Here is a 27993-nt window from a genome sequence, read left to right as displayed (position 1 = left end):
ATGACAAACATGTCATGGTTGGAACATGGTTGTCATGCTAACTCTGACATCATCTAACAGATCAGTTGTCCTAGCAACATGGAAACCATCAATGTTGCTGATGGATCCATCTATCTAGGGTGAAAGCAAAATGATTCCATTCAAGTAGCTACACTTTAATGAGCTAATGCAAAATCATTTTAATTTAAAACATACTAAAAAACGCATTTGTAAATATTAAAGTGTTGACCTTTCATCTACTTCACATAAATCCATTTTACAATTTCACAAACACTGTTTACAGTAAAGTCGAAAAACAACACAGTTATCATAATCACACTTTAAGTATTTTTTTATTTTTGTTGACAGATTTGAAGTGATGTTATAATGAAGTGACAGACATCGCATTCTGTTTGGTTGAATCCCTCCCTGTAGTTTTCATTTCATTATATTTATGGTAAAAGATATATGTAAATAAACAAATATGCATAATGACTATATAATGAGGAATTCATATTGGAAATTCACAGTATGCAATGCATACAACATTACCCAACGTACTTACAAAAGAAAGCTCACTTTGATCACTTGCAAACCATACAATCATGTTTAAAACAAGAAAGTCAAATCATACCTGATAAAAATATGTATTTAAAAAGAAAAACATATAATAACTGTATACATATATATTTAAGTTCCCCAGCATCACACTGAAACAAGCAGCCCAATAATTAACAGTATGTCTTAATTACACATAGGAATATATAACTAAAGCTCTTTTATAATGTGTTTCAAAATAGTTGTGAAATACATACCTGCAATTTAGATCCATCCATTTAGCAGCCATTCAAACTTGTTTTTCTTGACATTTGGGACATTGTTTTTATTTAAATGCAGATTCTACGTTGACTTTTGTTTTGCTCTGCCACCTTTATTATTAATAAATTGTATTCTATTGCTTACTATTATGAGCATTCCTTTTCTTTACTAATCTTTCCTGCTTTGATCTTGCTTGCCTTGCTCATCACCCGCCGCCTCTTTCTCTCCATTTTCTGCGTCACCTTTGGCTGAATCCTCCTCCATGTCCAGTTCTGCTCCGCTCTCCTCCTCCTCCTCCTCTTCCTCTCTGCTGACCTCTCCATTCACCTCTCTCTCCTCTTCCCCTGACTCTTTGGTAGCTCCCTCTGTTGTTTGGCTCTCTTCCTCTCCCTGGTTCCCGCTGCTTCTGCTACTTCTCCCGTTATCGCTCTCTTTTGTCTCCTTATCTGACCGAGTCTTCCCCGGGTCACGGCTGTTTTCTGTCTCTGTCTGTTCCTCCCCCGTGTCCACACCATTAACTCGCTCCTCTCTGCTTTGTTCACCCTTCCCACTGTCTCTCTTCTCTTCTTCTATATGTTTGTCTTCCATTCTACCCTCAGAAGAAGTATGGTTTCCATCCTCTTTCTCTTTGCTGTCCGAGGTCTTCTCACTGCTGCTCACGCTGGACCCCTGCTTCGCACCGCTAATCTCCTCCTTACTCTCCTCCGTGACCTCTTCCTTCACCTCCTCCTTACTCTCCTCCGTGACCTCTTCCTTCACCTCCTCCTTACTCTCCTCCGTGACCTCTTCCTTCACCTCCTCCTTACTCTCCTCCGTGACCTCTTCCTTCACCTCCTCCTTACTCTCCTCCGTGACCTCTTCCTTCACTTCTTCCTTCACCTCCTCCTTACTCTCCTCTGTGACGTCTTCCTTCACTTCTTCCTTCACCTCCTCCTTACTCTCCTCCGTGACCTCTTCCTTCACTTCTTCCTTCACCTCCTCCTTACTCTCCTCCATGACCTCTTCCTTCACTTCTTCCTTCACCTCCTCCTTACTCTCCTCCGTGACCTCTTCCTTCACTTCTTCCTTCACCTCCTCCTTCACTTCTTCTGTAACCTCCTTCTCCTCAGATCCCGCTGTTGCCTCTCCCTCTTTTTTATCATTTTTCTCATCCTCTTCCCCTCCCTCTTTTTGTCCACTCGTCTTCTGGTTTTCCTTCCTTTCTTCTTTGATAGCAGAAGTGTCTTCTTTGGTGGTGTTTTCAACCTCCTTCTCTCTCTGTTCTTCCTTTTCACCATTCTGCTCTGCGGCCTTTGCATCACCATCATCGTCTGCAGGTTTCTGTAATGCAATAACACCACAGAAAGAATTTATAGCTCTAAATATTTTATGTAATGTAATTGGATTGTTTACAATAATTCTCCCCGTGACCTACACTTTCCTGAAAGAGAGTGATAGCGCTATTGAATCATGAGCACTTACAAATCAAGTGGAGCCAAAGCCTTACGTTTTTTTTTAAGAATGCTTTTTATGGCACGCCAATCAATATGCAACAGTTAACTGAGTTACACAGACGTTGAAAAATATGGGTCAACCCGGTGGTAATATAACAAAATGTACAAATATTAACAATTCTGCATGTTTAAATAACGTTTGAATATACTACTTTTTAGAAAGACACCGTTTATTGCTTCGGAACTAGTGCATCATCGATAGTTTACCTCATCGGCTGGCTGGTCTTGGGAGGTCTTGTCCTCAGCGTTTACATCATCATCCTTTGATTCAGGGTCATCTGGAAAAAGATAGATAACACAGTTATATAAACTCAGGACACTCATGGAAAATGAGCTGATTACACAGAAATGACGTCTGTTTCTTTAAGAAAGTGAATCAGGGCATATACTGTCGAAATCAACGTGCTCCAGCCCGGATGTGTCATCGGGTTTCGAATGGGTTTGTTGGGGCAAAATAAGATGCGGGTGAGTCATGGTGTTCATCATGGTGTAAATACGTCAACATGTGTTCCATCTTATACCGGCTTCAATAGACTTCTTCAGGGCAAATCAGACAAAACAGAGACAGAAGGGAATTAAAATAATATGCATGTCATCGTTATCGTAATTTGATAACAATTTGACTGACATTCTGGTTTGTAGAAGCTCAACAACACCAAGTGAAGCAGAGCACAAAGCAAAACATGTATTCAGATGTATTCAATGCCACTTTTGTTATCTAAAATCCTCATACAATCACTTTGCTTTTTATTCTCTAATGTCATTTTACAGGTTTATTATGAGGAATATTGCTGACTATTCTTTAGGCCCTAAACCCAGTCAGAGTCCATTAAATCAATTCACAAATCCATAACACGTCTCTTACAAATAAGGGAGCTTTTATCCATCATTCAGTGAGTGACTTGTTGGAATTATGAATCTTTTATACCACAGCTATGTTTTTCAGGCTTTCTCGAAACAAAACACAGCACAAGAGTGACACCTGGTGGTGAGGAGGAAAACACCCAAGAGTATTTCAGGCAAGTAAACAACATCCAGAGACAATGGAAGTGTGGAGGAGAGAGATAGAAAACATGAACGCAAGATCAGGACAGGAAGAGACGGTGAGCTAATGTACAATAGAAATTACATTTTTAAGCATTTTAATCACCATGAACCCCCACGTACATATACGTATATTAAGGTAGATGTTTTTGTATTGTAACCAAACATTAAAGACATTCCTTCAGGTTTTTCTTTACACTGGCTTTTACCGTTAGAATGTCAACTCAAAATTCACTTTTGATCACAGATTCAATCTGAAGCTCTTTCGATTTCCATTCAATTGTGTTATCAACGTTGTTGCTGCAGTCCTTTAATACTTTCGCGGAAGACACAATATGTACAGACTGAATAATGTACCTAAGGTTGGTAGATTGGACACAAGAAAATCAATCAATCTGCCACAGTAACAGCCTGTCACAACATACTGTATCCTGCCCTGTCCCCAGAGGAAGCACCTGTCATCATTTATAGTCTAAGCAACTGCATAGTGATACTGTGGAATGTGATGTTTCAATGAGAACATCACAACCACAACTCCACACCAGCTGCACACTCGCTTTTATTGAAGCAATCAGCTCAGCAAGGCAGGTTTGTTGGAGTGCAAAATTAATACCTTTTTTTCTTTTTTTCCGTTTTCATGTGAGCATGTGCATCAAAGGCCTAGGAGTAATTAACCCTAAACATCATAAGAGGAATATAACTATACGCTCTGATAAACAACATAATTACACACTTGTTTTGAAACACTGGATGAGATGGAATATTCCAATCAGAAATAAGCGGCAAAAACAGTAAGGGGGAAAAAAAATACCAGAATGGAATAATTAATGTCTTTAATATGAGTTTCCCTTTCTACACATACCAGTTAAAGAAGAATAATGACTCGGGTAGAGATTAGAAGAGTTTATGGAGACATGTTATGCATTTCAAATGCAAAACTGATTGAAGTTTAGCTATGGTGGGAGATGAAACGTTATGGTAATAATAACGGACCTCTTTAAGAATATTTTATGGAAATCACTCGCATTCATTAATGGCCGGACGATTGAGTGTAAGCAGTAAGCAGTGGATGAGCCGCCGCGACTCTAAACATCTTAACGTGATTTGAGGATGAGACACGGGCTCATGAAAATGCTAAATCGAATTAAAAATGTACAATATCCCCCTCCTTGCTCTTCAATAAATCCAGTAGACTCGGGTTCTGGTGTTGCAAATGGCTTGACAATGTGTGTGTGTGCAAGTGTATGTCTGTCTGGCATACACACACAGATACACACATCCCTTCTTTAACTTAAACACCATTGGCACACGACCTCAGACAGAGTGCACCCACACTTCTGAAGTAATGCTACATCTCATTCATCAGTGTGAGGTAAACCTGCAAGAGTGTATAATTACTCATATAAATGGCTCTCGCTGCCATTCTTATGAAAGGTAAAGTTATAAATGACTGTTGTTCCACAGAAATGTAATAAAGCACAACTGAAGATGAATTGATAGCAGATAGTAAACTATAATATCACACACACCATTTTGTCAAATAAAAACACTTCACTTGTGATCTCAATATGTACACCTTGGCTACATAAAATGACATTGTGCAGCTTTGATCTGTGTTTCCATTTGATGTGCTCACCCAATTCTAGCAATCCTAACACACCGGGGGAATCCAGTGTGCAGTTTACACCAGGTAACACTATGTTGATACTATTCCAGTAAATATATATGGCTTATATTCATCAACTCAATTAATAAAACAACTAAATGTATCAGAGCCGAAACAACCCCCTGATGTTCCCTGTGCTCGGTGAACCCTGATCCTAAGATAAGTCATTTGTTCCAGTCCCAGTACAGCGTGAGCAAAACCAATGCATTGTTTAATTTATTCCATGTGACAAAAGGGATTGTTGCCAATCTTCTCTCTTTTTTTTTTACAGAAGTTGTAGCAATGAGTTTGAACTCAGCAGGGAGTTGGGTAGAAATTGACGGGACAGCAACAAAGAGTGACATTGTATATGTTATCATTGTATTCAAGTGTTTCAGTGTTTTCCTTACTGCGGAGTGGAAGTGAGTAATAGTGTCGAGCAGAGACACCCACGGTCTAATATCATGTTTGAAAGCTTTTCCACTCCTACAGGAAGGGTTTCTGAGAAAAATCCATGCAGCACAATCAAGTTATTGACTCCACAGGATCTCTGTAGCACACCAGGGCATGGATCTTTTTTTTCTTCTGTGCAAATGGAACCGCAAATTGGTTTGTTGAGTATGTATATGATGCTTTTAGCAGCTGTGAAGTCATTGTGCTGGAGAAACCTTTTTAAATGCCGTGTATATTATTTATTTGGGACTGTTTGTAATTCTTCTACAGTTACAAAATGTTCTCAGAGCTGTGACACTTCTGGGGAAACGTATTGAACTGAGCAAAGCTTTTCTCAGTCTTAAGACCGTAGTAGACCAAAGCATATCAGTGAGGTGTTAAGCTAAAAGGTAACTTGAGAATTGACATAAGCAAACCCAAAAATAATGCAAAATGTTGCCTCTTTTGTAATAATTCCACTTATAACACTATTTATAAGTTACCATCAAATGATCAGCATCCATCCTTTACAGTGTACACTTGTTTAATCACAGCATGGTGTTTGCCAATATATTCCTTGAAAGGGAAGGAATGCTAAGCCAAAGTAGGCCTCTATAGCCACAGCGTAATTACATATAAATGTTTGTTATTTCACCCTTTCAGCTGTTAATATGCGCCATGAGACACTCACACACTTGAACAGGCTGACATTTTACTTTACAATCTCTTAAGGAAGACATGTTCTTGAAAAGGCTTTTGATGCCATGGTTGGTAGAACGTCTGAGTGTTTTGTTTAGGTTGCAGGAGAGCAGGATATTTATTTTTTCCAATCAAGTTATGAAAAATACATTTCTGAAAGGCAGAGGTTATACAGTAGCTGTAGGTAACTACAAATCACCTATTTTAGCACATAATATCCATGCTTGTAAACCAACGCATGGATACATCTTTGGTGTGGCCTCTACAAGCCAATTTTACTTTTAGCGGATTAGCTCAGCAGTGTTTAATACACATTTGACGTACTACTTAATGTGCCTAAATCACCCAACACAACACCTCCGATACATCACCATACAGTACAGTGTATTGCTTATTTACACCCAGCTGATTTAACCCACTCAGCACATGGCTGAGTTATGGCAGGATGTAAAACAACATGGGTAGTAACTCTGAATGGTAATTATGAAATGTTGCCACTCAGCAAGTGTGCTCCAGTCATTGGCCAGGGTCCTGTTAAAGCCTTTAATGATGGCCACCAGCATGAGAGAGGCCCAGTTGGTATTGGGTTTATAGTGATGTGACACGCAGAAAAACAATCCATCTGCTCAGTGTAAAATCTGATGACTGAATATTGTGCTTGTTCATCTGTTTCTCTCTCTCTCATGCATCCACTCAATATGTTTTTATTGTAATTCATTTGTTTATGAGGCAAAATGGCACAAGAGAATCATTGAGTTTAGAGTGATGCATGTTTTACAGTCAACACGGCAGAGAATCATAGCTGAGCACACCTTATTAATCATATGTGTTATGCTGATGCTTTACAAAACAACTCTTTTCAAAAAGGCACAGCAACGTTTTTACACCCTAAATAAATATAGTTGTCTTTTGAGTGCATGAGCTTTTGAGTGCATGAGCTTAATGAAAGTGCACATTCTGAATTGTCCCTTTCACGCAATGAGCATGGTGGAAACTGTGCTTGAGAATAAGGATCATAAGTAAAGCTTTTTTAACAGCAAATGCACTAAAGACAGACACAAAGATCTTATATATTGTAGGACATATGCAGAAGTTAAGTTTATCAGTGTATAGGATTATTTACATGAAGCTTTTTTCCAGGATGCATCTGATGAAAAAACACTTTCCATTATCTCTAGAGTGATTATTTCAGTAGGGTAGAACTTGCCTATCATCTGCTATAGAGTGTAGCCTTGTGCACAGATTTGACATTAAATCAGAGGACAGCTCACTTTAACATTGTTGCAGTCAGACAGGCAGAATAATATTTATAAAGGGCATGGCTTCGGTTTCATATGTTCATGGAGTTTGTTCTCTCAATTCTCTCACTGTATTGTGGCACAACAACACAATCTCATGTTGTAAAATACAGATATGTTTATGTAGTAAAGGTTTTGTTACTAAATAAACTTTTACATTTAGTTGATTGGATTTTTAATTATTGAATACAACTCACGGCAGAAGTAGATCCCTAAAGTGCAGACTTAAAAAAACAATCATGTCTTGAAAACATTTGTATTAACACAAACCAAACCCTCTGTGTGAATAGAAAAAGTAATTATTTCAATTATACAATTAAAATCTGCATTCAATCATATATTTATTATGCACTTTAAACCGCATTATTTTGACTAAAACGCATAAATGAAACAAAATATAAAGGTGAAAGTCAACGTATGACTGCGTTATAACCATATACCGTATAACCTACAGTGATAAACACAAAGTGCTTTGCTCTGGAAACACAGCAACTTCCTGAGCCCATCTCCAACACATGTTGTAAACTTCAGATCTTCACAAATGTCAGATATTTACTCTTGCCATTTAGGTTGAATGTCAAAGCTGTTTCAGTGTCTGATAAAAACCCTTCAGATGCTGATGTTCCTATCAAAGCTAATCCAGATCCGTCTAGTAGCTAAACCTCTAAGAAAATGCTAAAACGCGAACAGCTAGCTAGATTAGAAGTGACAGAAATTAAGAACATGAATGTCATTGAAAGTGTCACATGTTGCCCTAACCCTATACTTTACATGTCACATTCAGGCCTGTTGTATGTCACAGCTGAAACACGTGTTATCAGATTAATGTGGCAGATTAGTACAGCTACCCTGCACTTTAATCCAGTAATCCTGCATCAAAGGGTCACCAAGAACCTTTTTCAGATGTCACAGAAAAGGGGAAGAATGAAGGAGGGGATTGAGAAAGATGGCCGCGTTGTCTGAAATGTGAAATGAGAGCGTCTGCACAAAGTCACATACAAACAGACATGTGCATAAACCCACATATTAACACTTTAAAGCAGTGCTCACAACCAACACTTTCCAAGAACTTGGCAAGAAGAAAATCTTCCCTTAAATGTTGCCATCTCTCATCCTTCGCTGTTGAGCTCCTTTTTTTTTTTGACGCAGGCACACAAATTCAGACACACAGCCTCTTTGTGTTCATGTCTCCTGCCTCCCGACGCGCTTTTGAACCCTATTTCACTCTGACAGGCATTATAAATACATATGCTAACAAGGCTAATTCCCCAAGGCAGCATCACATTTTATGACACCAGTGGCACAAAGTTGATCTGGCTTGGATGGATTGCGCATAAATACACACAGACACACACAGACACACACAGACACACTCACAGATGCTCCTTCATTCCTCTCACATTCAACTTCCAAATAATACCAAGAATGTTTGATTTGTCAGTTTACCACAGCTACCTTGACTTCAAATCAAAGTCCATTCAAGGAAATTGACAGGAATGCACATAAAGTCGGCCACTTGTGTGAAATAAATTGCATTCGGTCCTGCTACATCAAATGATGTCGCTTTGTGCATGAAAAATTGGTAGCTATTCAGAGCAAGAGGTTTTCTGTAAAGTGGATGACCCTGTGTTATTTCAAAGAAATGTGAAAGTATAAGTAAGTGCAGTATAAACCAAACTGAAGTATTGAGATCGTACATTTGAAATATTAAAATGCTTCCGTGTGTGTGTCTGTGAAAGAATGCAGGGAGAAGGCCTTAGGGTGTGTGTCTCCAATCTCTTGCTGATGTAAAATCTACTATTAACTAAGATGTTTTGTTTTCCAATGATATCCCATAGTGAAACATACGTGGAACCTTTCTTCTATGGCAGACATTTAATTTATAGTACAGTCGAGGAGTCTTAAACCTGCATTGTTTTCTATTCGCCAGCAGGGGGCGACTCCACTGGTAACAAACATAAGTCTGATTGTATAGAAGTCAACGAGACAATCACACTGCTTCACATTTGATGTATTACCACAGTTAACAATTTCCTGACAGGTTTTTGGTCTCAATCGCTAGTTTAGAGTTTTCTTTAATACAGCATGTCTATTTTATTAATGATGGGCCCATTTAGAATCTTTTAAATACGGGAAAGCAGTGAAAAAGAAAGAAAGATGATTATCTTCGCAGATGCCAATCAGGTGCAGAATGAGAAGGACATACACTACATGTTGCATATTTTGCAACTCCTTCCCAATGAATGCACAGAGGCCTATATACAATGGATGTACGAGTCCAAGTACTCAGAAGACCTCCTTCTCTTCTCATTGTGTTGTGCTGTTTTTCTCTCTCTGCCTTTCCTCTCTCTCCTCGAGTCCATACTTTTCTGTCTGTCCGTCCTTCTTGAAGTGCAAGGCTCTTTTGTTGATTTTAAAAGCAGCAATTTGGCCCCAGCAAGGGGCAGAGGCAAGTAAAATTCTGCTTTGATGACTAAATGGACAGATTATCCAAATGAAAGGCAATTATCCAAACCCCACCCTTCAATATCTCTGTGGCTTTTTCTCTCCACTCAATGCTCACGCTCCACCATCTCAGGCTATTCATCATACTTACCATTTGATTCCACCTGTACTCTTCTCCTTCCTTTTAATGTCCTCCCCCCCTTCATCATCTCAACCTTTTATTCATTCTTCTTTAACCCTTCTTCTCCCTCCTATATCCCTGCCCAAACAAATATGTTCCTCATTCTTTCATTTCCTCTTTCTTTTATTCATTTTCCATTCCTGCTTTCTCTTTTCTCTTTTTACATTTCTCTCCCTTTTCCTAAAGGGAGCAATTATCTGAACTGGTCACAAAGGCCCTTAAAGAAATAGAACACTGATAAACATCCTATTTCTATTTTGAGGTTAGCAACAACTGCTGATTGATATCATGAACATGAATGTGCTTTTGATCACTGGATAAATCCGGCTGATTATTTACTGAATTTAGAAAAAGGCTTGCATAAACTATATCAGTGTCGGGTGAAGCGTACGACATGCAATGCATCTTGTTGGTTAAGTCTTTTAAGCCAAATGTCTTTGTTTTAGTAAGTTCAAATTCATTCCGTGACCTTTGCTGCATGAGTTGTGACACTGCCCCCCCCCCCCCCCCACTGTCTCTGCTGTCACTCACCACTGTGTTCACTATAATGAAGCAGAAAAGTCAGAAGCTTTACAATACAGCAGACACAAACTGCTGGAGCTGTCCTCAGTCTGGCTTCCAGCAGCTGATAGACAGTGAGTAATGGGGACTGGTGTACCAGCACACACACGGACACACACGGACATATACACACACGGACATATACACACACACACACACACACACACACACACACACACACACACACACACACACACACACACAAACTAGCCTCGGTGTCACAGAGTCTGCAGAGAATCTCCAGTTACGGGGTCACTCCGTCTCATTTGTCTCTTTTCTTCTCTCTCTACATCATTTGCTTGTTTCAAAGGCTTTCAGTCTGTGCATCTCTCCTCCCAAATACATCGGTAATGACATGACACCTTTATAATAATCGTTTTGTTTTCATTCCAATGTTCCAGCACACAACCTCAGAGATCTGAAGTGTGGGTTTCACACTGTGTTCTTTCCACAGCCTCTGCCAGTCAGACAACTTTTTGGCTGCTTTCCTTTTTGGCTCCAGATTTAGAAGTGTTTACCTCAAAGCCAGCCAGGCCAGGATTCCCCAAAGGGATGATGACACCAAACACACCTCTGTGCTGCGGTGAATCACTAAACAAAGGTGGTATGAATACTGTGTCCCTAAGCTAAACTGCACAAACATGACCACAACCATTACAGCTAATGGTTACTGAAGTAATCTTCAGCTCTTGCTTGCTTTTGAGAAGCGAAATAGCATTTTAGCATCTGTTTGCCTTGGGCTAAACAAAGAGAGAGGATATGTTTGGGAATCCTCATTACACCGTATCTTAGTGTTATCAGCACCATGGACAGAGACACACTGCCATGCCCAGATTACGAAACACACACTACACATACTGTAGCTACCACGCAAGACAAGTATATAAATGTTTTTTTCTAGCACGATAGCATTTGGAGACAAAAGGACTTCAAAGGTCAAACGGTGAAGGGTGCATGAGAACGTCATGTGCTCTCCAAGCCATTCAAACGATCTTCTACTAATGCCTGATCTTGTTTTCCGAGTTGTCTGTCTGTTAATTTAATCTATGGTCAATGTCACCCAAGGGGACCAATCATGCAACATGTTTTCGCTCTGCCTGTAATACGACATGCCACACAATCTGATCCGCGGAGGATTTTTGAGGGTGACATTACAGGTTTCAAATACACACGGACAAGAGAGTCACACACATTCCTCATCCCTCTCTTTTGATGCAAAATGCCAGCTCCCCTGAACCACAGACACAATTCTCCACGCTCCTCTGGGCTTCTGCTGTCAACTCTCCTGCCAGAAGAGCAAACAGGCAACATCTATCATGAGCCACCAGATGACGTAATGGTGCTTCATACCGCAGTAGGAGTTATAATAAGGTCAGCAGCAGTCTGCAGACAATCCAAATCCCTTTTACTGTAAACGTAATTAATAAGGAAAGCAAAAATGTGTAATTCCCTCTCAGAGTGTTATTTACAATGTGGTATATACTATCTTTGGTAAACATCTGTTAGAGTCCCGGAGCAAAACACATCCCAATGTTAAAAAAGCTGCCAGCTGCCAATGAGTAAAGAAAAAGTAAAGATTGGAGTTTCTGCAGGACATTATAATAAACTGATCATAAAACCAGAAGATGACGTAATGTGTTTCTTGGAATAGTGGTTAATGTCATCATGCTAGATCTATATATCGACTGTATTTCTTGCAGAGCAACAGTGCCACTGTGTGGGCATTTAAGAACAAGGCAGGTTACATAAGATTTTAAAGGACATGCATTACATCATATATCTGAGTCTCGTATGACCCCATCTGTAAAAAAGCAACAGACAATACAGTTTTTGAGTTTTTGAGTAATGTTCTGCCTCTCTTTATATGACTTATTTACTGCTAGTGATCTATTCTGGTTGTTTACTGCTGCTTTGTTATAAGCTTGTGCTGCCCAAACATAACGTGTGGTCTTAAAATAATACCGAAAATACAGATATTAAAAAGGTTAGATTCTCTGTGTAAAAAGTGTCCTTTAGCCAAACATGTTCTTGGTCTTACAATCAGATGACACGCATACTCTATCCCACTCTATATAGCATGTATATCAATAACAAAATGATGAATGATTAGGAGGATACAACATGTGACAGGTTGTGGTGACCCCTTTAGGGAATTTTGGTAAAAATGTGGCATACTATTGCAGTATCTAGGGTGAGTGCAAATAGCTGTTTAGTTCATATATAACAAATATATTTTAACATGTACTTATATGAACCGATTCTAAATCAATTAAATGATAGTGAAATAGGCAAAATAGCTATTTCCACCAAACATTGAGAAACTAAGGAAACGAAGGAATTTGATGAGTACATTTTCTCTTATAAGCTTTTCTGTAAACTATTCTAAAACTCTTAGGGTTACATTGAATTGCAATACTGGTGGTGGTTTATTTCTGTTCACTGCATGATTCAACACATCTTAACAAAGATTAGCTTATCTGAATGATCAGGTATATTAAACTATTGCATTTCTGTTTGTTTCTGCATTACCATTGTCAGCGATGCCGAGGGTCTCGCTCTGTTCACTCCTCCTCTTCCTGAGGGACATGAGTCTGGCCTGGGAAATCTCTCTCACGATGGAGGACAGATGATCCTTGCTGCTGCCGTTGAGGCCCGGAAGAGAAATCTTGGACACTTCACCTCCACTATCACTGCATCGCACCACAGTCTTGCTCTGGAGAAAAAGACAAGACGAGTTAAGATGAGGAGAAACTTCAAAATGTGCCTAGAAATAAAAGTACATACAGCACTGGACTAGAAATGTACCGAATACGTTGTTCAAGCATTATCTGTTTGTCTCATCAATTCCTTGGCATGAATGCTCAGTTTAACCTTCAAAGTTAATTGTATTATAAATATTAAAGGATGGATACATAACAAATGTCTCCAGTAAGCATTCAAACAACAAGGCCGAAAAATACACATCCTTGAACTAGGCTGAGTTTTAACATTTGAAGGAAAACTAAATCATACAGCAAATCTAATACTCTCCTCTCTTCTGTGAATGTTTAAGAATGCTGTGATAAATATTGATGTGTCAGTTGGGTTATAATAGCTATGAAAACATTTGATTTGTTCATTTCAATTAGAAACACAACTAAATAGTCAGATACATTCAATGGAAATGCACATGCAATGCTTACGTTTCCATTTTGCTTGGAGAACCTGTAGATCGGTGGTAGAGAGTTAGCTTTTGTTCTGAAAACAAAGATGGTTTCACTATAATGAATACAGGATACTGAGTGTCTGCCTTACAGCTCGGACCCTAACCCTAAGGCAGTTCAAACTAGCTGTGCTCTTTTTGTAACCACAATATAACTAAAGCTTGTCTGAAAATAAAGAGTGGAGGTTTAAAACATTGTACTGTGTGTTATCTGATAATAAAGAGATGTACAAAACCTATAATTACTTCCAATAATGCGAACAAAGCTTGTTGAAGAGCGTTGTGTACTGTATGTGCATGTGAACTGGTAACTATTTTACAGTTCCCTTGTGAGCTTGTTAATTTCTACGGTGTAGAAATCAAGTCAAATGCTATTTGGAGCTGAGGGATGTATGTTTCAGTAGAAAGCAGATATTAGCCCTGGAGGAGTCATTAGTTGCCACACTGTAAAACTGACAAACACAGACTGAATGGTCTCCAAGAGGCATCCCAGGTGGCCAAAGAGTTACACATTTAAATTGCCATGACTTTCCAAAGAGGACAGTGGAATCTCAATACTTAATCTTGTGTATCATTGGTCAAGACTAGGCTCTGTATAAAGTTGTTTTAGGAGATTTAAAGATGTAGTGAATGTTTATATTTGATTGTTTGAGACGGTTGATAACAGTATGCAAGGGTGCAGATTTAGAAAACATATTATTTAAGGGTAATTTCTAAAGTGCAGTGCTTACCCATTGACCCTCCTTATCCCCCTGGGTTTGGTCAAGAGAAGATCACTGTAAGGCAGCTTCTTAAATCTTTCTCTTCCCACAGCCACATACAGCTGACCACACTCCAGCTGATTCCCATCAGTGACCTGCTGGCCTTCATAGGTGTAGAGACTGGAATAAAGACACAAAGCCAAAAGCCCCAAAGTTTCCATTAAATGTTTGTAACAGTTTTTCAAAACGAGAAGCTCCGATAATCCTCATTTGGACAGATTTGAATAATTAAGATGGTAAAATATAAAGTAAATACTGTTCCTATCTGTCAACACATTACATTCAAAAACCTATATGGTAACATTAGTAACTTAAGGCAGCTTTAACGAAAGTCCCTTTTTTCAGTTATATGTGCAGCACAATCTAATAAGATCTGCTATGATAATAAACATGCAGTGTGAGTTTGGAAACCTTTTATTACCCTGGAGCTTTTGCTTACAGGTAAAGAGAAACATCATATCAGGGGAACCAATACAATCCATATGTAAAGTGTGATTATATTTGTAGCTGTACCTCCGGATACCCCCCAGGACTCTCATGCCCATCTTCTCTGTGATCACCTCGAGAACTCTTTCAAACTGGCCGAGTATCCTCTGGTGGATCAACAGCCTCATGGCGGGGTTCAAGACATCACCATTTGCTACTACACTAAGTAGAGAAAAAAAACATTTAAATAAAACATTGATACAGAATGGTTTCCCTTGTTAAGTATACCCCTCTTAGTAAAGTCAATGGTATCACTTGAAGTTCAAATGCATCCTATGAGATTAGGACTAAGCAGTCCATGACATTACCTACCACTTGGGTTACAGTGTAAACATTTTCTGATGTTCTGTACATTTTAGGCCTTATATGGTATTGTAATAAAGCACAATGAAAACATAGTTAAAATGAAGGGGAAAAATGTAACTTACAATATTGTACATGGCTCCTTGATGGGTTTCAGGAATCGAGCTGACACAACGATACGATTCGGTGGAGTTGGTTTGGCCTACAAATGAGTGATAAAATGAAGAGTAACATATCAAACCTACAGCTGCTCATAGATCAATAAAGATGATATAGCACACATACAGTATACATCTGGTATGGGCAAAGGGCTAAAGGTAAAAGGAAATATCCATAATATGATGTATATGTCTGATATATGTCTGGAACTCTCTGGGTGCAAAGCCTAAGAGTAAATCATTTCCATGGGATTTGGGAGGACGGATAACAGGCAGAGCCCAGCGCTCTGAAATCTGTGATGCGACCGGCTGGCCTGCATTTTTATCACCCAGGAAGAGCGCCTCTTCAACCCCTATTCATACTAGGAAACAGCCGTGGACAGCTGCTAAAGGGAGAACTACAAAAAATCCTCCTAAACCACCAAGTGTGTCAATCCAGAACAGATACGCTCCGCTGACCGAGAACCGGAGATCCCTTTCTGATGACCTGGATAACCTGTCCTCTTCACACAGCAGGGTAAGGACCAATAGCTACTCCAAAAGTAAAAGGCTAGAGGGAAAGCTAACGACTGGGCCTGAAACTCTGATTGTGGGTGACTCTGCTGTAAGAGATGTAAAAGGTCTGTGTAATAAGAACAACACCAAAGTACTCTGTTTTCCCAAGGATGTGGTCTCTGACTTGGCTGGGAAGATCCTGCATATTGGGGCTGAACATCTGACTGTGAAGAATGTGGTACTGCACATTGGAACAAATGATGTTGTGAAACAAGAGTCAGAAATGCTGAAAGAAGACTTTAAATGTTTGTTGGAAACTGCCAGCTCTCTAAATGCGGAGGTGTTCATCAGTGGCCCTCTACCGCCAGTCAGAAGAGGAGTGGAGAGATTCAGCAGATTGTTTGCACTGAACACCTGGCTCTCAACTGTCTGTACTGACCATTCTGTCCATTTTATTGACAATTTTAACTTTTTCTGGGACCGCAGACATCTTTTCAAGGCAAATGGAGTTTGCCTGAACAAGTCAGGAGTGAAATTGTTTATCTCTAACATATTCAACTGCCTGCATCATCAATCTGTTCCCTCTGCCAAGGACAAGCGACAAGAGGAATCAAAACAGGAGAAAGACACAACACATCGCTCAGAAAACCCTGAAGAATTATCACTGCACCCGCCTGAGGAATGTTCTGATTATGGGAGACCTATGAGACACATGGAGGAGTCTCCACTGCCCCCCCCCCCCTGTCAACGCCTTTGAGGATACTCCGTTCACCCTTTCACCCTCGCCCACCCTCCTGGAGATCGTTGAACACATGAAGGAGATACAGAGGGTTGGCACTGATTCCTTCCTGGATTTCAAAGACCAAACTAAGGCGATACGCAGGGCTGGCAGCATGTCCTTTACCCCCGCTCCTCAACGACGCCCACCAAAATCACCGCAGAGACGCGCACCATCTCCCCCGTCTTCATCACCGCGCCTACGTCAACCACCTCCCCCCCCTGGCAGCATGTCCTTTACCCCCGTACCATCTCCCCCGTCTCCTGATAAGGATGTGTGTGTACAAAACGCAACAAACTCTTACTGATATGTGCTGGGTCCAGGCTCAAGGGCGTATGGCACTCTCAACTCTTTCCAGGACATGCCGGGGCCCTGCCTGCCTATAGCTTTGCCGATATCTGTGTTGATAGGTAATAGATTAAGAGCGGTGAATCATTTTAGAAACAGGAAGCACTCAAACGTTTGTGTGAGTTTATCTAATTTAGCAGTGATTCCATGTCAGCCACAGCTTGTTACAAAAACATGACTGATAGTGTGTTTAACAAACTTAAACTAGCTTTATTAAATATCAGGTCTTTGGCAGGAAAAACATTTTTAATCAATGATTTTATCACTGAGCACAATCTCGATTTTATGTTTTTAACAGAAACTTGGATTGAACAAAATAACAGTGCAGCTGTTCTTATCGAATCAACCCCTCCCAACTTTAGTTTTATGAGTCAGGAAAGAATGCATAAGAAAGGGGGTGGAGTTGCTATGCTGTTCAATGATTCCCTTCAATGCAGGAAGACATCGTATGGAAACTTTGATTCTTTTGAATATGTGGCCCTTCAGCTGAAATGCTCCTCTCGAGCTCTGTTCCTAAATATCTATAGACCACCCAAATACTGTGCAAGCTTTTTTGATGACTTTACTGAACTGCTGTCTATAGTGTGTATTGACTTTGACCGTCTAGTCATTGTTGGTGATTTTAACATCCATGTTGACAACCCCCAGGACAGAGGGGCAAAATAACTGTTTTGTGTTCTTGATAGCTATGGACTGACTCAGCATGTGACGGAGCCCATGCACAATAAGGGGCACACTCTGGACTTAATTATCTCAAAGGGTCTGAATATCACTACGGTTGTGGTGACTGATGTTGCACTCTGATCATTCCTGTGTTTTCTTTGAGAGCTCTATTTCTGTTCACAAAAATGTTCAAAAAAGAGGTAACCATCCATCCATCCATCCATCTTCTCCCGCTTATCCGTGGTCGGGTCGCGGGGGTAGCAGTTCCAGCAGAGAGCCCCAAACTTTCTTTTCCCTGGCGACATCAACCAGCTCTGACTGGGGGATCCCAAGGCGCTCCCAGGCCAGCGAAGAGATATAATCCCTCCACCTGGTCCTAGGTCTACCCCTTGGTCTCTTCCCAGCTGGACGTGCCTGGAACACCTCCCTAGGGAGGCGCCCAGGTGGCATCCTAACTAGGTGCCCGAACCACCTCAACTGGCTTCTTTCGACGCGAAGGAGGAGCGGCTCAACTCCGAGTCCCTCCCTGATGACCGAACTTCTCACCTTATCTCTAAGGGAGACACCAGCCACCCGGCGGAGGAAACCCATCTCGGCCGCTTGTATCCGCGATCTCGTTCTTTCGGTCATGACCCATCCTTCATGACCATAGGTGAGGGTAGGAACGAAAATGGCCCGGTAGACAGAGAGCTTTGCCTTCCGGCTCAGCTCCCTTTTCGTCACAACGGTGCGGTAAAGCGACAAAGCGATATTTAACTGAAAATACTAGGGAAATGTTTACTCAGAATTTTTCTTCCACACTTGCCCCTGCTAACATCTCAGTAAATGAGCTAGTAGATCATTTTAATTCAAAAATTAAAAATGTTATAGATGCCATTGCTCCAACTAAGGTAAAGGACGTGACTGGGAAGAACATATCTCCATGGAGAAAGGCCATGAGAATGTCGAAAAGCTGAACGCAGGTGGCGAAAAACAAATCTCCAGGTTCACTTTGAAATCTATAAAGACTCAAGAGAGACTTGGCCTTTATAATTTGGAATTGAAAAACGCACGACAATCGTTCTTCTCTGACATAATTACCAAAAACAAAAACAACGCACGTGCCTTGTTTGCTACCGTCGACAGACTAACTAACCCCCCAGTGTCAGTAGCCTCTGAATTTCTATCCACCAGGGCGTGCAATGATTTTGCCTCCTTTTTCACTGACAAAATTCAGAAAATCAGACAAGCAGTCAGTGCCTCTGCATCAGGAACAGCAAATGTGTTGTCTCTGTGTCCACTTAACATCAATTCAAACACCATGACACAATTCCATCAGATTAATGATAAAAACCTAGAGGACATTATACAACTTCTGAAATCCTCCTCCTGCTGCCTTGATATTATTCCAACAGGATTTTTCAAAGATGTTTTGCCTTGCATGGCCTCAGATCTACTTAATATAGTAAACACATCTCTTCACTCAGGTATTTTTCCACAGGCCCTGAAAACTGCAGTCATTAAACCGCTCTTAAAAAAGAATAATCTAGATGCTTCAGTAATGAACAATTACAGGCCCATATCAAACCTGCCATTTCTAGGTAAAATCATTGAAAAAGTTGTTTTTCAACAGTTGAGTAATTTCTTGCATTTAAATAACTGTTTCGATGTGTTCCAGTCAGGCTTTCGTCCAAACCACAGCACTGAGACTGCTCTTGTAAAGGTCTTTAATGACATCCACTTAAACACAGACAGTGGCAGAACTTCAGTGTTAGTATTATTAGATCTCAGTGCTGCGTTTGACACTGTTGACCACAGCATATTACTAGACCGACTGGAAAAATGGGTGGGACTTTCGGAAACAGTTCTAAATTGGTTTGAATCCTACCTAAAGGACAGAAACAACTTTGTTTCTATAGGTACATACACATCTGAGTTGACAAATATGACATGTGGGGTTCCTCAAGGCTCCATCTTGGGGCCTCTTCTCTTTAACATCTACATGCTACCACTGGCTCAGATAATGAAAAACAACCAAATAAGTTACCATAGCTATGCAGATGACACACAAATCTACGTAACAATTTCACCAGGAGACTATGCTCCAATTCAAACACTGAGTAAGTGCATTGAACAAATCAATGACTGGATGTGTCAGAACTTTCTCCAATTAAACAAAGATAAAACTGAGGTAATGGTTTTTGGAGCAAAGTCAGAACGTATAAAAGTGAGCGCTGAGCTTCTGTCTGCAATGTTCAAACCAACAGATAAAGCCAGAAATCTAGGTGTAGTCATGGACTCTGACCTGAGTCTCAACAGTCACATTAAAACAGTTACTAAATCAGCCTACTATCACCTAAAGAATATATATAAGATTAAAATACTAATGTCACAGCAGGATTTGTAAAAACTTGTCCATGCTTTTATCTTCAGTAGACTTGACTACTGCAATGGTGTCTTCACAGGTCTCACTAAAAAATCTATTAGGAAGCTGCAGCTGATTCAGAACGCCGCTGCTCGAGTCCTCACTAACACTAAGAAAGTGGATCACATCACTCCTGTTCTGAAGTCTTTACACTGGCTTCCTGTGTGTCAAAGAATAGATTTAAAAATACTGCTGCTGATTTATAAAGCACTGAATGGTTTAGGCCCAAATTACATTTCTGACCTCCTGCTAAATTTTGAACCATCCAGATCTCTCAGGTCTTCAGGGACTGGTCAGCATTCTGTCCCCAGAGTCAGAACTAAACATGGTAAAGCAGCGTTCAGTTATTATGCTCCAAATATCTGGAACAAACTCCCAGAAACCTGCAGGTCCGCTGCAACTCTGACTCCTAAAAAATTAAATCCAGGCTGAAGACTTTTCTTTTTGTCGCTGCTTTTAATTGAACTATTCATATCTTAGACTGCACTGTAACTTTTATCCATGTATTTTTTCTTTTAATGTTTTAAATGTAAACTTAATTAATTTCTCCATGACATTTATGAGAGGGACTGCTCGAAAGTAGGATATTTGGGATATCCATCGTAGCCAGGGTTTACGATCAGTTTTTAGGTGAGTTGTACTGAGGAACAAGTATTACAGCACCGACGGGTGAAAAATAGTGTTTTGGTAACATGGGGTGTTCAGGTAACACTTAAAGACTTTGTTATGGAACGCAAAGCAGAGTAGGGGGCTAGTACACCCTCCTGAGGGTCCGATTGTGGATGTCATGCGAGCATAACATGATGAAAACAATCAGTCTAAATTAACAATCGGGATGGAAATGTTCGGATTTCCAAAGGGAGGTTCTGTGAATAAATAAAAAATCAAGAACCGAAATAATTGAACTATTCATATCTTAGACTGCACTGTAACTTTTATCTTTTAATGTTTATTTTATTAGCTTTTCTTTTTAATGACTGATTTTAAATGCCATTTTCTTAATGTCTTTCATTTTTTGTTTTTCTTTTAAAGTTTATTTTATTATCTTTTACTGTTTTTAAATGCCTTGTGCTGAAAGGTGCTATATAAATATACTTGCCTTGCCTTGCCTTGATAACTGGGAATACAACATGCTTCAAAAGCGTGTTAGCAGCTCTGTGTCCAGTTGGGATTTAAGAACACCACTTGTTTCCCAGCGGAGATCAAGAAAAACATACAGAGCAAACTTTAGGGACTCTTGCTTTTGGGACCAGCGCTAACTCAGAGGTCAATATTGATATTCTTGTTGGTAAGGACAGCATTGCAGCTCCTAAATAGCTGTTCATGTCAGGACAGTCGCCAAGGCTAATTCTGCTCGAGAATCAACGCCTCCTGCAGTGGTAGCAGTTTCAAGGAGCACAATGTGTTAATTGTAGACAATAATATGTATATTTATTTAAAAAAATGTATATAGGCCTACTATTAAAACTATATATATATATATATATTGTTTTATTTCCTTTTGCTTTGAGAGATAGGCTACACAGTAGAAAAAACAAGATTGTGTGAAATCAAAAGCTTAAACCCCCGACGGCAAAGAAAAAAAGCTTTTGTAGACACTGAAATATTCTATCTCCCATCACTGTCACAGCAAAAGAATGAGGCCTCTTTAATCCTTTTAGGTTGGGAGGTTGCATAGAATGAGTACTGCAGGTCCTGTCCCATAACGCCGGTAACCTACTGTGACTCTGAGACTAAGCTGTGGATCCTCTGACAGAGAGAGAGATAAGGATGGAGGTGTATTAAAAGTATGCCGGGGGCCTGGGAGTGCACCCTGGCAACAGAGATGTAAAGGCAAGTAGAAGAAGTGGAATTCAACATCGTACTTCAGAATAACAAGGTGTGATATATAGTTTCAGAAATATAGGAGTAACAAGTTGCAAGGTCAGGATGTCCTACTGTTAGTGGACGTGTTGTTAAAAGGATTTTGATGCACATTGGATCACTTTTTTAAGGCTAAGCTCAAGCACTAAACAAATTCTAACCTGGCAGATCATATTTCTATGCAGTTTTCTACACAATCGCTAATAAAAATAACTTGATATGCACCACTGCACTTCCTCGGGTGACATACGACAAGCATGAAGTCGATTGGTCAGAGGGTGGGCAAGTTAATACAAAATGAGAAACACCCACACCTAATACACACACACACACACACACACACACACACACACACACACCATGTATACATCACTTCAGGGGACATTACATTGACTTACATGCATTTCCTGGAGACTTATCCTAACCTTAACCATAACCAACACATGCCTAACCATAACCAACACATGCCTAACCCTAACCCTTAACCTTACCCTAATCCTAAACCTAACCAAGTCTTCACCCTAAAATTTATGATTCCCCTTATTCTCCAATTTGTCCCCATAAGGGAGGTGAGTCCCCACACGTGACTGTGTAAACAGATGTAGGTCCCCACAAGTATAGTAATGCTAGGACACACACACACACACACACACACACACACACACACCACTGTCACTATGAGGTGTACTCCAAACCACAGAGACTAGAATAAGCCGCATAGCTAGTTACCAATCGAAGCAAGGAAAAACAGAAAACAAGCACGGCTAGATGTAGCTTACTCTCTAGAGAGCCATTAAAAGAACTGGAAAAGTACATTGCATTTTGTAAGCATATGATCTTTGATTTTTACAGCTGGAAAGGTCCCCCTCAGCTCATTTTATAAACCGTTGCCTTCCAGTTTACTAAGACTCAATGAAAACAGAGGGAGAATCTCCTGTTACGGGGTCTCTCTGTCTCATTTGTCTCTTTTCTTCTCTCTCTACATCATTTGCTTGTTTCAAAGGCTTTCAGTCTGTGCATCTCCCCTCCCAAATACATCGGTAATGACATGACATCTTTACAATAATCGTTTTGTTTTCATTCCAATGTTTCAGCCTTCAGGGATTTGTTATCCCGGGGGACTCCCGAGGCAGTTGCAAGGTACCGACAGGCCCGAAGGGCAGCAGCCTCATCCGTGGCCGAGGCAAAGCAGCGGGTGTGGGAGAAGTTTGGAGAAGACATGGAGAAGGACTTTCGGGCGGCACCAAAGTTGTTCTGGAAAACTGTCCGACACCTCAGGAGGGGGAAGCAGGGAACCATCCAAGCTGTGTACAGTAAGGATGGGACGTTGTTGACCTCAACTGATGGAGTGTTGGGGCGTTGGAAGGAACACTTTGAGGAACTCCTGAACCCGACAACTCCGCCCTCTATGTTAGAGGCAGAGCTGGAGTATGACGGGGGATCAACACCAATCTCCCGGGGGGAGGTCACTGAGGTCGTCAAACAACTCCACAGTGGCAAAGCCCCGGGGGTGGATGAGATCCGCCCGGAAATGCTGAAGGCTCTGGGTGTTGAGGGACTGTCATGGTTGACACGTCTCATCAACGTTGCGTGGAAGTCGGAAACAGTACCGAAGGAGTGGCAGACCGGGGTGGTGGTTCCCCTTTTTAAAAAGGGGGATCAGAGGGTGTGTGCCAATTACAGAGGCATCACACTACTCAGCCTCCCCGGGAAAGTTTACTCCAAGGTACTCGAAAGGAGGGTCAGGCCGATTGTCGAACCTCAGATTGAGGAGGAACAATGCGGATTCCGTCCTGGTCGTGGAACGACGGATCAGCTTTTTACTCTCGCAAGGATCCTGGAGGGGGCCTGGGAGTACGCTTATCCGGTCTACATGTGTTTTGTAGACTTGGAGAAGGCGTATGACCGGGTTCCCAGGGAGTTACTGTGGGAGGTGCTGCGGGAGTATGGGGTGAGGGGGTCTCTGCTCAGGGCCATCCAATCTCTGTACTCCCAAAGCGAGAGCTGTGTCCGGGTCCTCGGCAGTAAGTCGGACCCATTTCCGGTGAGGGTTGGCCTCCGCCAGGGCTGCGCTTTGTCACCAATCCTGTTTGTAATATACATGGATCGGATTTCGAGGCGTAGTCGTGGGGGGGGGGGGGGGTCTGCAGTTCGGTGGACTAAGGATTGCACCACTGCTTTTTGCAGATGATGTGGTTCTGATGGCTTCACCTTCAGCACTCACTGGATCGGTTCGCAACCGAGTGTGAAGCGGCTGGGATGAGGATCAGCACCTCCAAATCTGAGGCCATGGTTCTCAGCAGGAAACCGATGGACTGTCCACTCCAAGTAGGGAATGAGTCCTTACCCCAAGTGAAGGAGTTCAAGTATCTCGGGGTCTTGTTCTCGAGTGAGGGAACAATGGAGCGTGAGATGGGCCGGAGAATCGGAGCAGCGGGAGCGGTATTGCAGTCGCTTTACCGCACCGTTGTGACGAAAAGGGAGCTGAGCCAGAAGGCAAAGCTCTCTGTCTACCGGGCCATTTTCGTTCCTACCCTCACCTATGGTCATGAAGGATGGGTCATGACCGAAAGAACGAGATCGCGGATACAAGCGGCCGAGATGGGTTTCCTCCGCCGGGTGGCTGGTGTCTCCCTTAGAGATAAGGTGAGAAGTTCGGTCATCAGGGAGGGACTCGGAGTTGAGCCGCTCCTCCTTCGCGTCGAAAGAAGCCAGTTGAGGTGGTTCGGGCACCTAGTTAGGATGCCACCTGGGCGCCTCCCTAGGGAGGTGTTCCAGGCACGTCCAGCTGGGAAGAGACCAAGGGGTAGACCTAGGACCAGGTGGAGGGATTATATCTCTTCGCTGGCCTGGGAGCGCCTTGGGATCCCCCAGTCAGAGCTGGTTGATGTCGCCAGGGAAAAGAAAGTTTGGTGCTCTCTGCTGGAACTGCTACCCCCGCGACCCGACCACGGATAAGCGGGAGAAGATGGATGGATGGATGGATTATTGTAATGTTATCAGATTAAAATAATTTAAAAAACAACAATACATCAGCAACATGTATCGCTTATCGGCCATTGTTAAGCCATGTCGGACAACCATTAATAAAAAGTCTACAGAATGGGTTTATCTGAGGCAGTAACCTTCCTATAATTAGTCCTTCCTATAATGCTCCAAAATCAATAAGGACAAGAAACTGGCTTACCAACCATCCATCCAGCCGGCTGAGAGTTCTCATCATTAATAGACACAATCAGGCAGGTTACTGTAAGTGGGGTAGGGAGGGGGAAGCAGGGTCCTTGTCAAATAAATTGGCTCTTTTTATGCTCGCCACGTAATCACAGCAGCAACAACAAGCCCTTGAGGTTATCTGTGATGAGTGAGCTTACACTGGGTGATAAGACGAAATCAAGAGCATAGAGAGCATTTCCTGATTCACTTTGTATGATTAACATGTTACAGTGTTGTTTGTGGCTAGAGGCAAAGGACAAAGTCATAGAAAATCATGGGCTGCAGAGAAAGACCTGCCAAAGAAAACGTTATAAGGGTCCATTGTTGTCTCTGACTAAAGCCACACTCTAATGTGAATGGAGGAAATATAGGTTTGTAATGCCTTCCCTAGAAAACATTTCATTATGACTTTAAATCACCTTTAAACAGAAACAATGACCTAAAACTGGGTTTTAAGCTGCTCTTTTTTGGCTCTGACTTCATAGCTGGTGCATTGAAAGAAGGGATGATTATGATCCATAAATCAATAATGCATGGCCATTGAGACATCAACAAAGTGATTATTCTCAGCAGACAGAGAGAAAGAGATGCTTGCATAACACCATACATAACACCTTGCTTAAATTATCTTTATTAAACCTTTACACAGTGGGAGGGGGCAGACAAGGGTGAATCCTCATGAATCTTGTATTTAGTGGCAGTTTCAAATATAAAAAAGTTGGATTGAGTAAAGAGCAACTGAAACACTAGCTGGTGAAGGGTTTCATCAATCTCTGATAACAAATAAAATAAAAGCTAAATCTACAATAACACAAATAAAATAATGCCATTCAAAAAATCGCTATAGTTATTTATTTGTATGGGACTACTTAACCTTAACTGAGTTCACAAAGCCTTAAACTGGGAATAAAGAAACATGTCTCAAACATGTTCAGAGTGATCAATGCTGATGTGTCCAACTAAGACTTTGTACTGTATTTCTGTCAGGCACAGGCTGGCTAAATGGTAAGATGTTGTCCAGTCCACTGTGTACAAGGTAATTAGCAAGGGACTGACAGACGCGGCCAAGTCAGGCCACTGGTGCTTCTCACTGCTAAAAGTAAAGGACCAGGAGGTGAAGTGGAACCTGAGGACCTTCTCTGGCAAGGGCATGCGGTAATGTACCACACCCCAACACTGTAGGTGATTGGCAGGACGATGTAAATTATGTAAACAGGTTCCATCTCTGCAGATTGTGTTTATAATATGATGCCAACAATTTTGCAGATTGGAAATGCCAGGTGTTAACAAAAAGGCTTTGCTTTTCTCTAACAGCACTTCTTTCTTAATATACTTGAATATGTCACTAAAACAAAACATTTAAAATCTGGCATTCAAGTTTGATCTGGGGGATTGTATCGTAACATGTGATCACACTGCTGTTACAGTAGCTTCAGTTACTACATTCCTTTAATAGGGCCTTACCTTTCTTGACTGTTTTAACAAATGGAATACACACACAAAAATGTGCTTACTATAAAAAGTGTACCTTACCTGTATTGGAAGAGTCTGCATCATCCTCTTCCTTCTTGATCCAATCTGTAGGTAACTACAGAAAAAAACCATAAACTCAAGTTAGCCTCAATGAATCATGCACAGCTCACTGATGTCCTAACTCAGTACTCTCTAATTCACAAACTAAGAAATAGTACAATATGTAGTTAAGAATTAGAAATGTTTAATGCTTGTAGGATTAGCATGTGTTTTTTCCTTTATCTTTAAAGTAATCAGAAACTACATCCAGACATTCCTCAGAATTGTGGTGGAGTAAAAATATAAAGGAGCAGAACATTTAATTACACATATTTAAAAGTTGTAGTTAAGTGCAATACTATAATAAGTGACTTTGCACTGGAAGCTGCTTATTGTGAATAAAAAGTGATGTTAACAGTAAGTTCATTGTTATTTAGTAAATATTTACACATGGCAAAGAGCATGGTGAGAATACATGTCATGTCCCCTTAATACCTTGCAACTGATCTGATTCACCACCGCACACCATGAATAACTCGCTGCACAAATCTCATTATCTGCAGTATAAATCCACTTATTTTTAGGTCAGAGCAGAGTACCCTGCTCTGAAGTGCTGATCCCATCTACACCATGTTGTGAGTCAGCGTGGAACAAAACTGTTGTGTCACAAAAACTTCCAAGCATGTCTGACTACAGGTCTGATGCTGAGTGATACAAATGGTGTATTTAGACATAGCTGATTGAGTGTGTGCCTTGGATTATAACTGGAAATGGGTTGAACCTGGTCACCAATAATTGTATTAAACATTTCAGAATATATGCCTATGTAAAGACTCATTTGAGAAATATATTTGACTGTAGGCTACTTATTAAGACAAACGCAAGTCAAGTCTTACTCAAGTCTTCGGAATCTCTCCCTCCCAGCAGCGACGTACTGCTCCCCGCTCTGCAGGCTCTCCAAGCTGTCCACCTTGTGCCCTCCTCTCGGTGTGTAGATGTTTCTCACCGCTCCAAACGGGGCTTGTATCCCGCCGGTCACCTCTCTCAGCAAAGTTTCAAAGTTGGACACCCTCTTATGGTTGATCACTATCCGGCGAGCGTCGTAGTAAGGGTCGCCGTTCCGGTACATGAAAATGTTCTTCACCACGGGCTGGGAAAGAAAGTTTGGCTTCTCCGAGCCCATCGTTGTGCGTAAAAGCAGAGAACGTGAC

The 27993-nt window shown here is 41.1% G+C and overlaps 1 protein-coding gene across 1 annotated transcript; it reads right to left on the bottom strand.

The window, feature by feature from the left end:
- Positions 1–708: 708 nt before the first annotated feature.
- LOC117461580 (doublecortin domain-containing protein 2-like) lies at positions 709–27993 on the bottom strand. Its single transcript, XM_034103512.1, has 11 exons — positions 27679–27993; positions 26804–26858; positions 15474–15550; positions 15073–15207; positions 14530–14679; positions 13779–13833; positions 13126–13309; positions 2499–2569; positions 1894–2118; positions 1714–1779; positions 709–1467 (listed from the first exon to the last, which is right to left on the bottom strand). Exons 1-11 carry the CDS (start codon positions 27963–27965, stop codon positions 967–969), a joined length of 1806 nt encoding a protein of 601 aa, XP_033959403.1. The 5' UTR covers positions 27966–27993; the 3' UTR covers positions 709–966.

The sequence above is a fragment of the Pseudochaenichthys georgianus genome, chromosome 16, assembly GCF_902827115.2.
Source record: "Pseudochaenichthys georgianus chromosome 16, fPseGeo1.2, whole genome shotgun sequence".
Classification (NCBI taxonomy): domain Eukaryota; kingdom Metazoa; phylum Chordata; class Actinopteri; order Perciformes; family Channichthyidae; genus Pseudochaenichthys; species Pseudochaenichthys georgianus.
The sequence above is the reverse complement of the archived record's forward strand: the minus strand, read 5'-3'. Positions and strand labels throughout refer to the sequence as shown.

What these genes read in the sequence shown, in the direction of transcription:
- LOC117461580 (XM_034103512.1), bottom strand. Translation starts at nt 27,965, where the DNA reads ATGGGCTCGGAGAAGCCAAACTTTCTTTCCCAGCCCGTGGTGAAGAAC. An exon ending in GAGAGATTCCGAAGACTTGA is followed by an intron (nt 26,859 to 27,678) that starts GTAAGACTTGAC and finishes TTTTTTCTGTAG; the next exon opens with TTACCTACAGATTGGATCAA. An exon ending in GGGATAAGGAGGGTCAATGG is followed by an intron (nt 13,834 to 14,529) that starts GTAAGCACTGCA and finishes CTTTGTTTTCAG; the next exon opens with AACAAAAGCTAACTCTCTAC.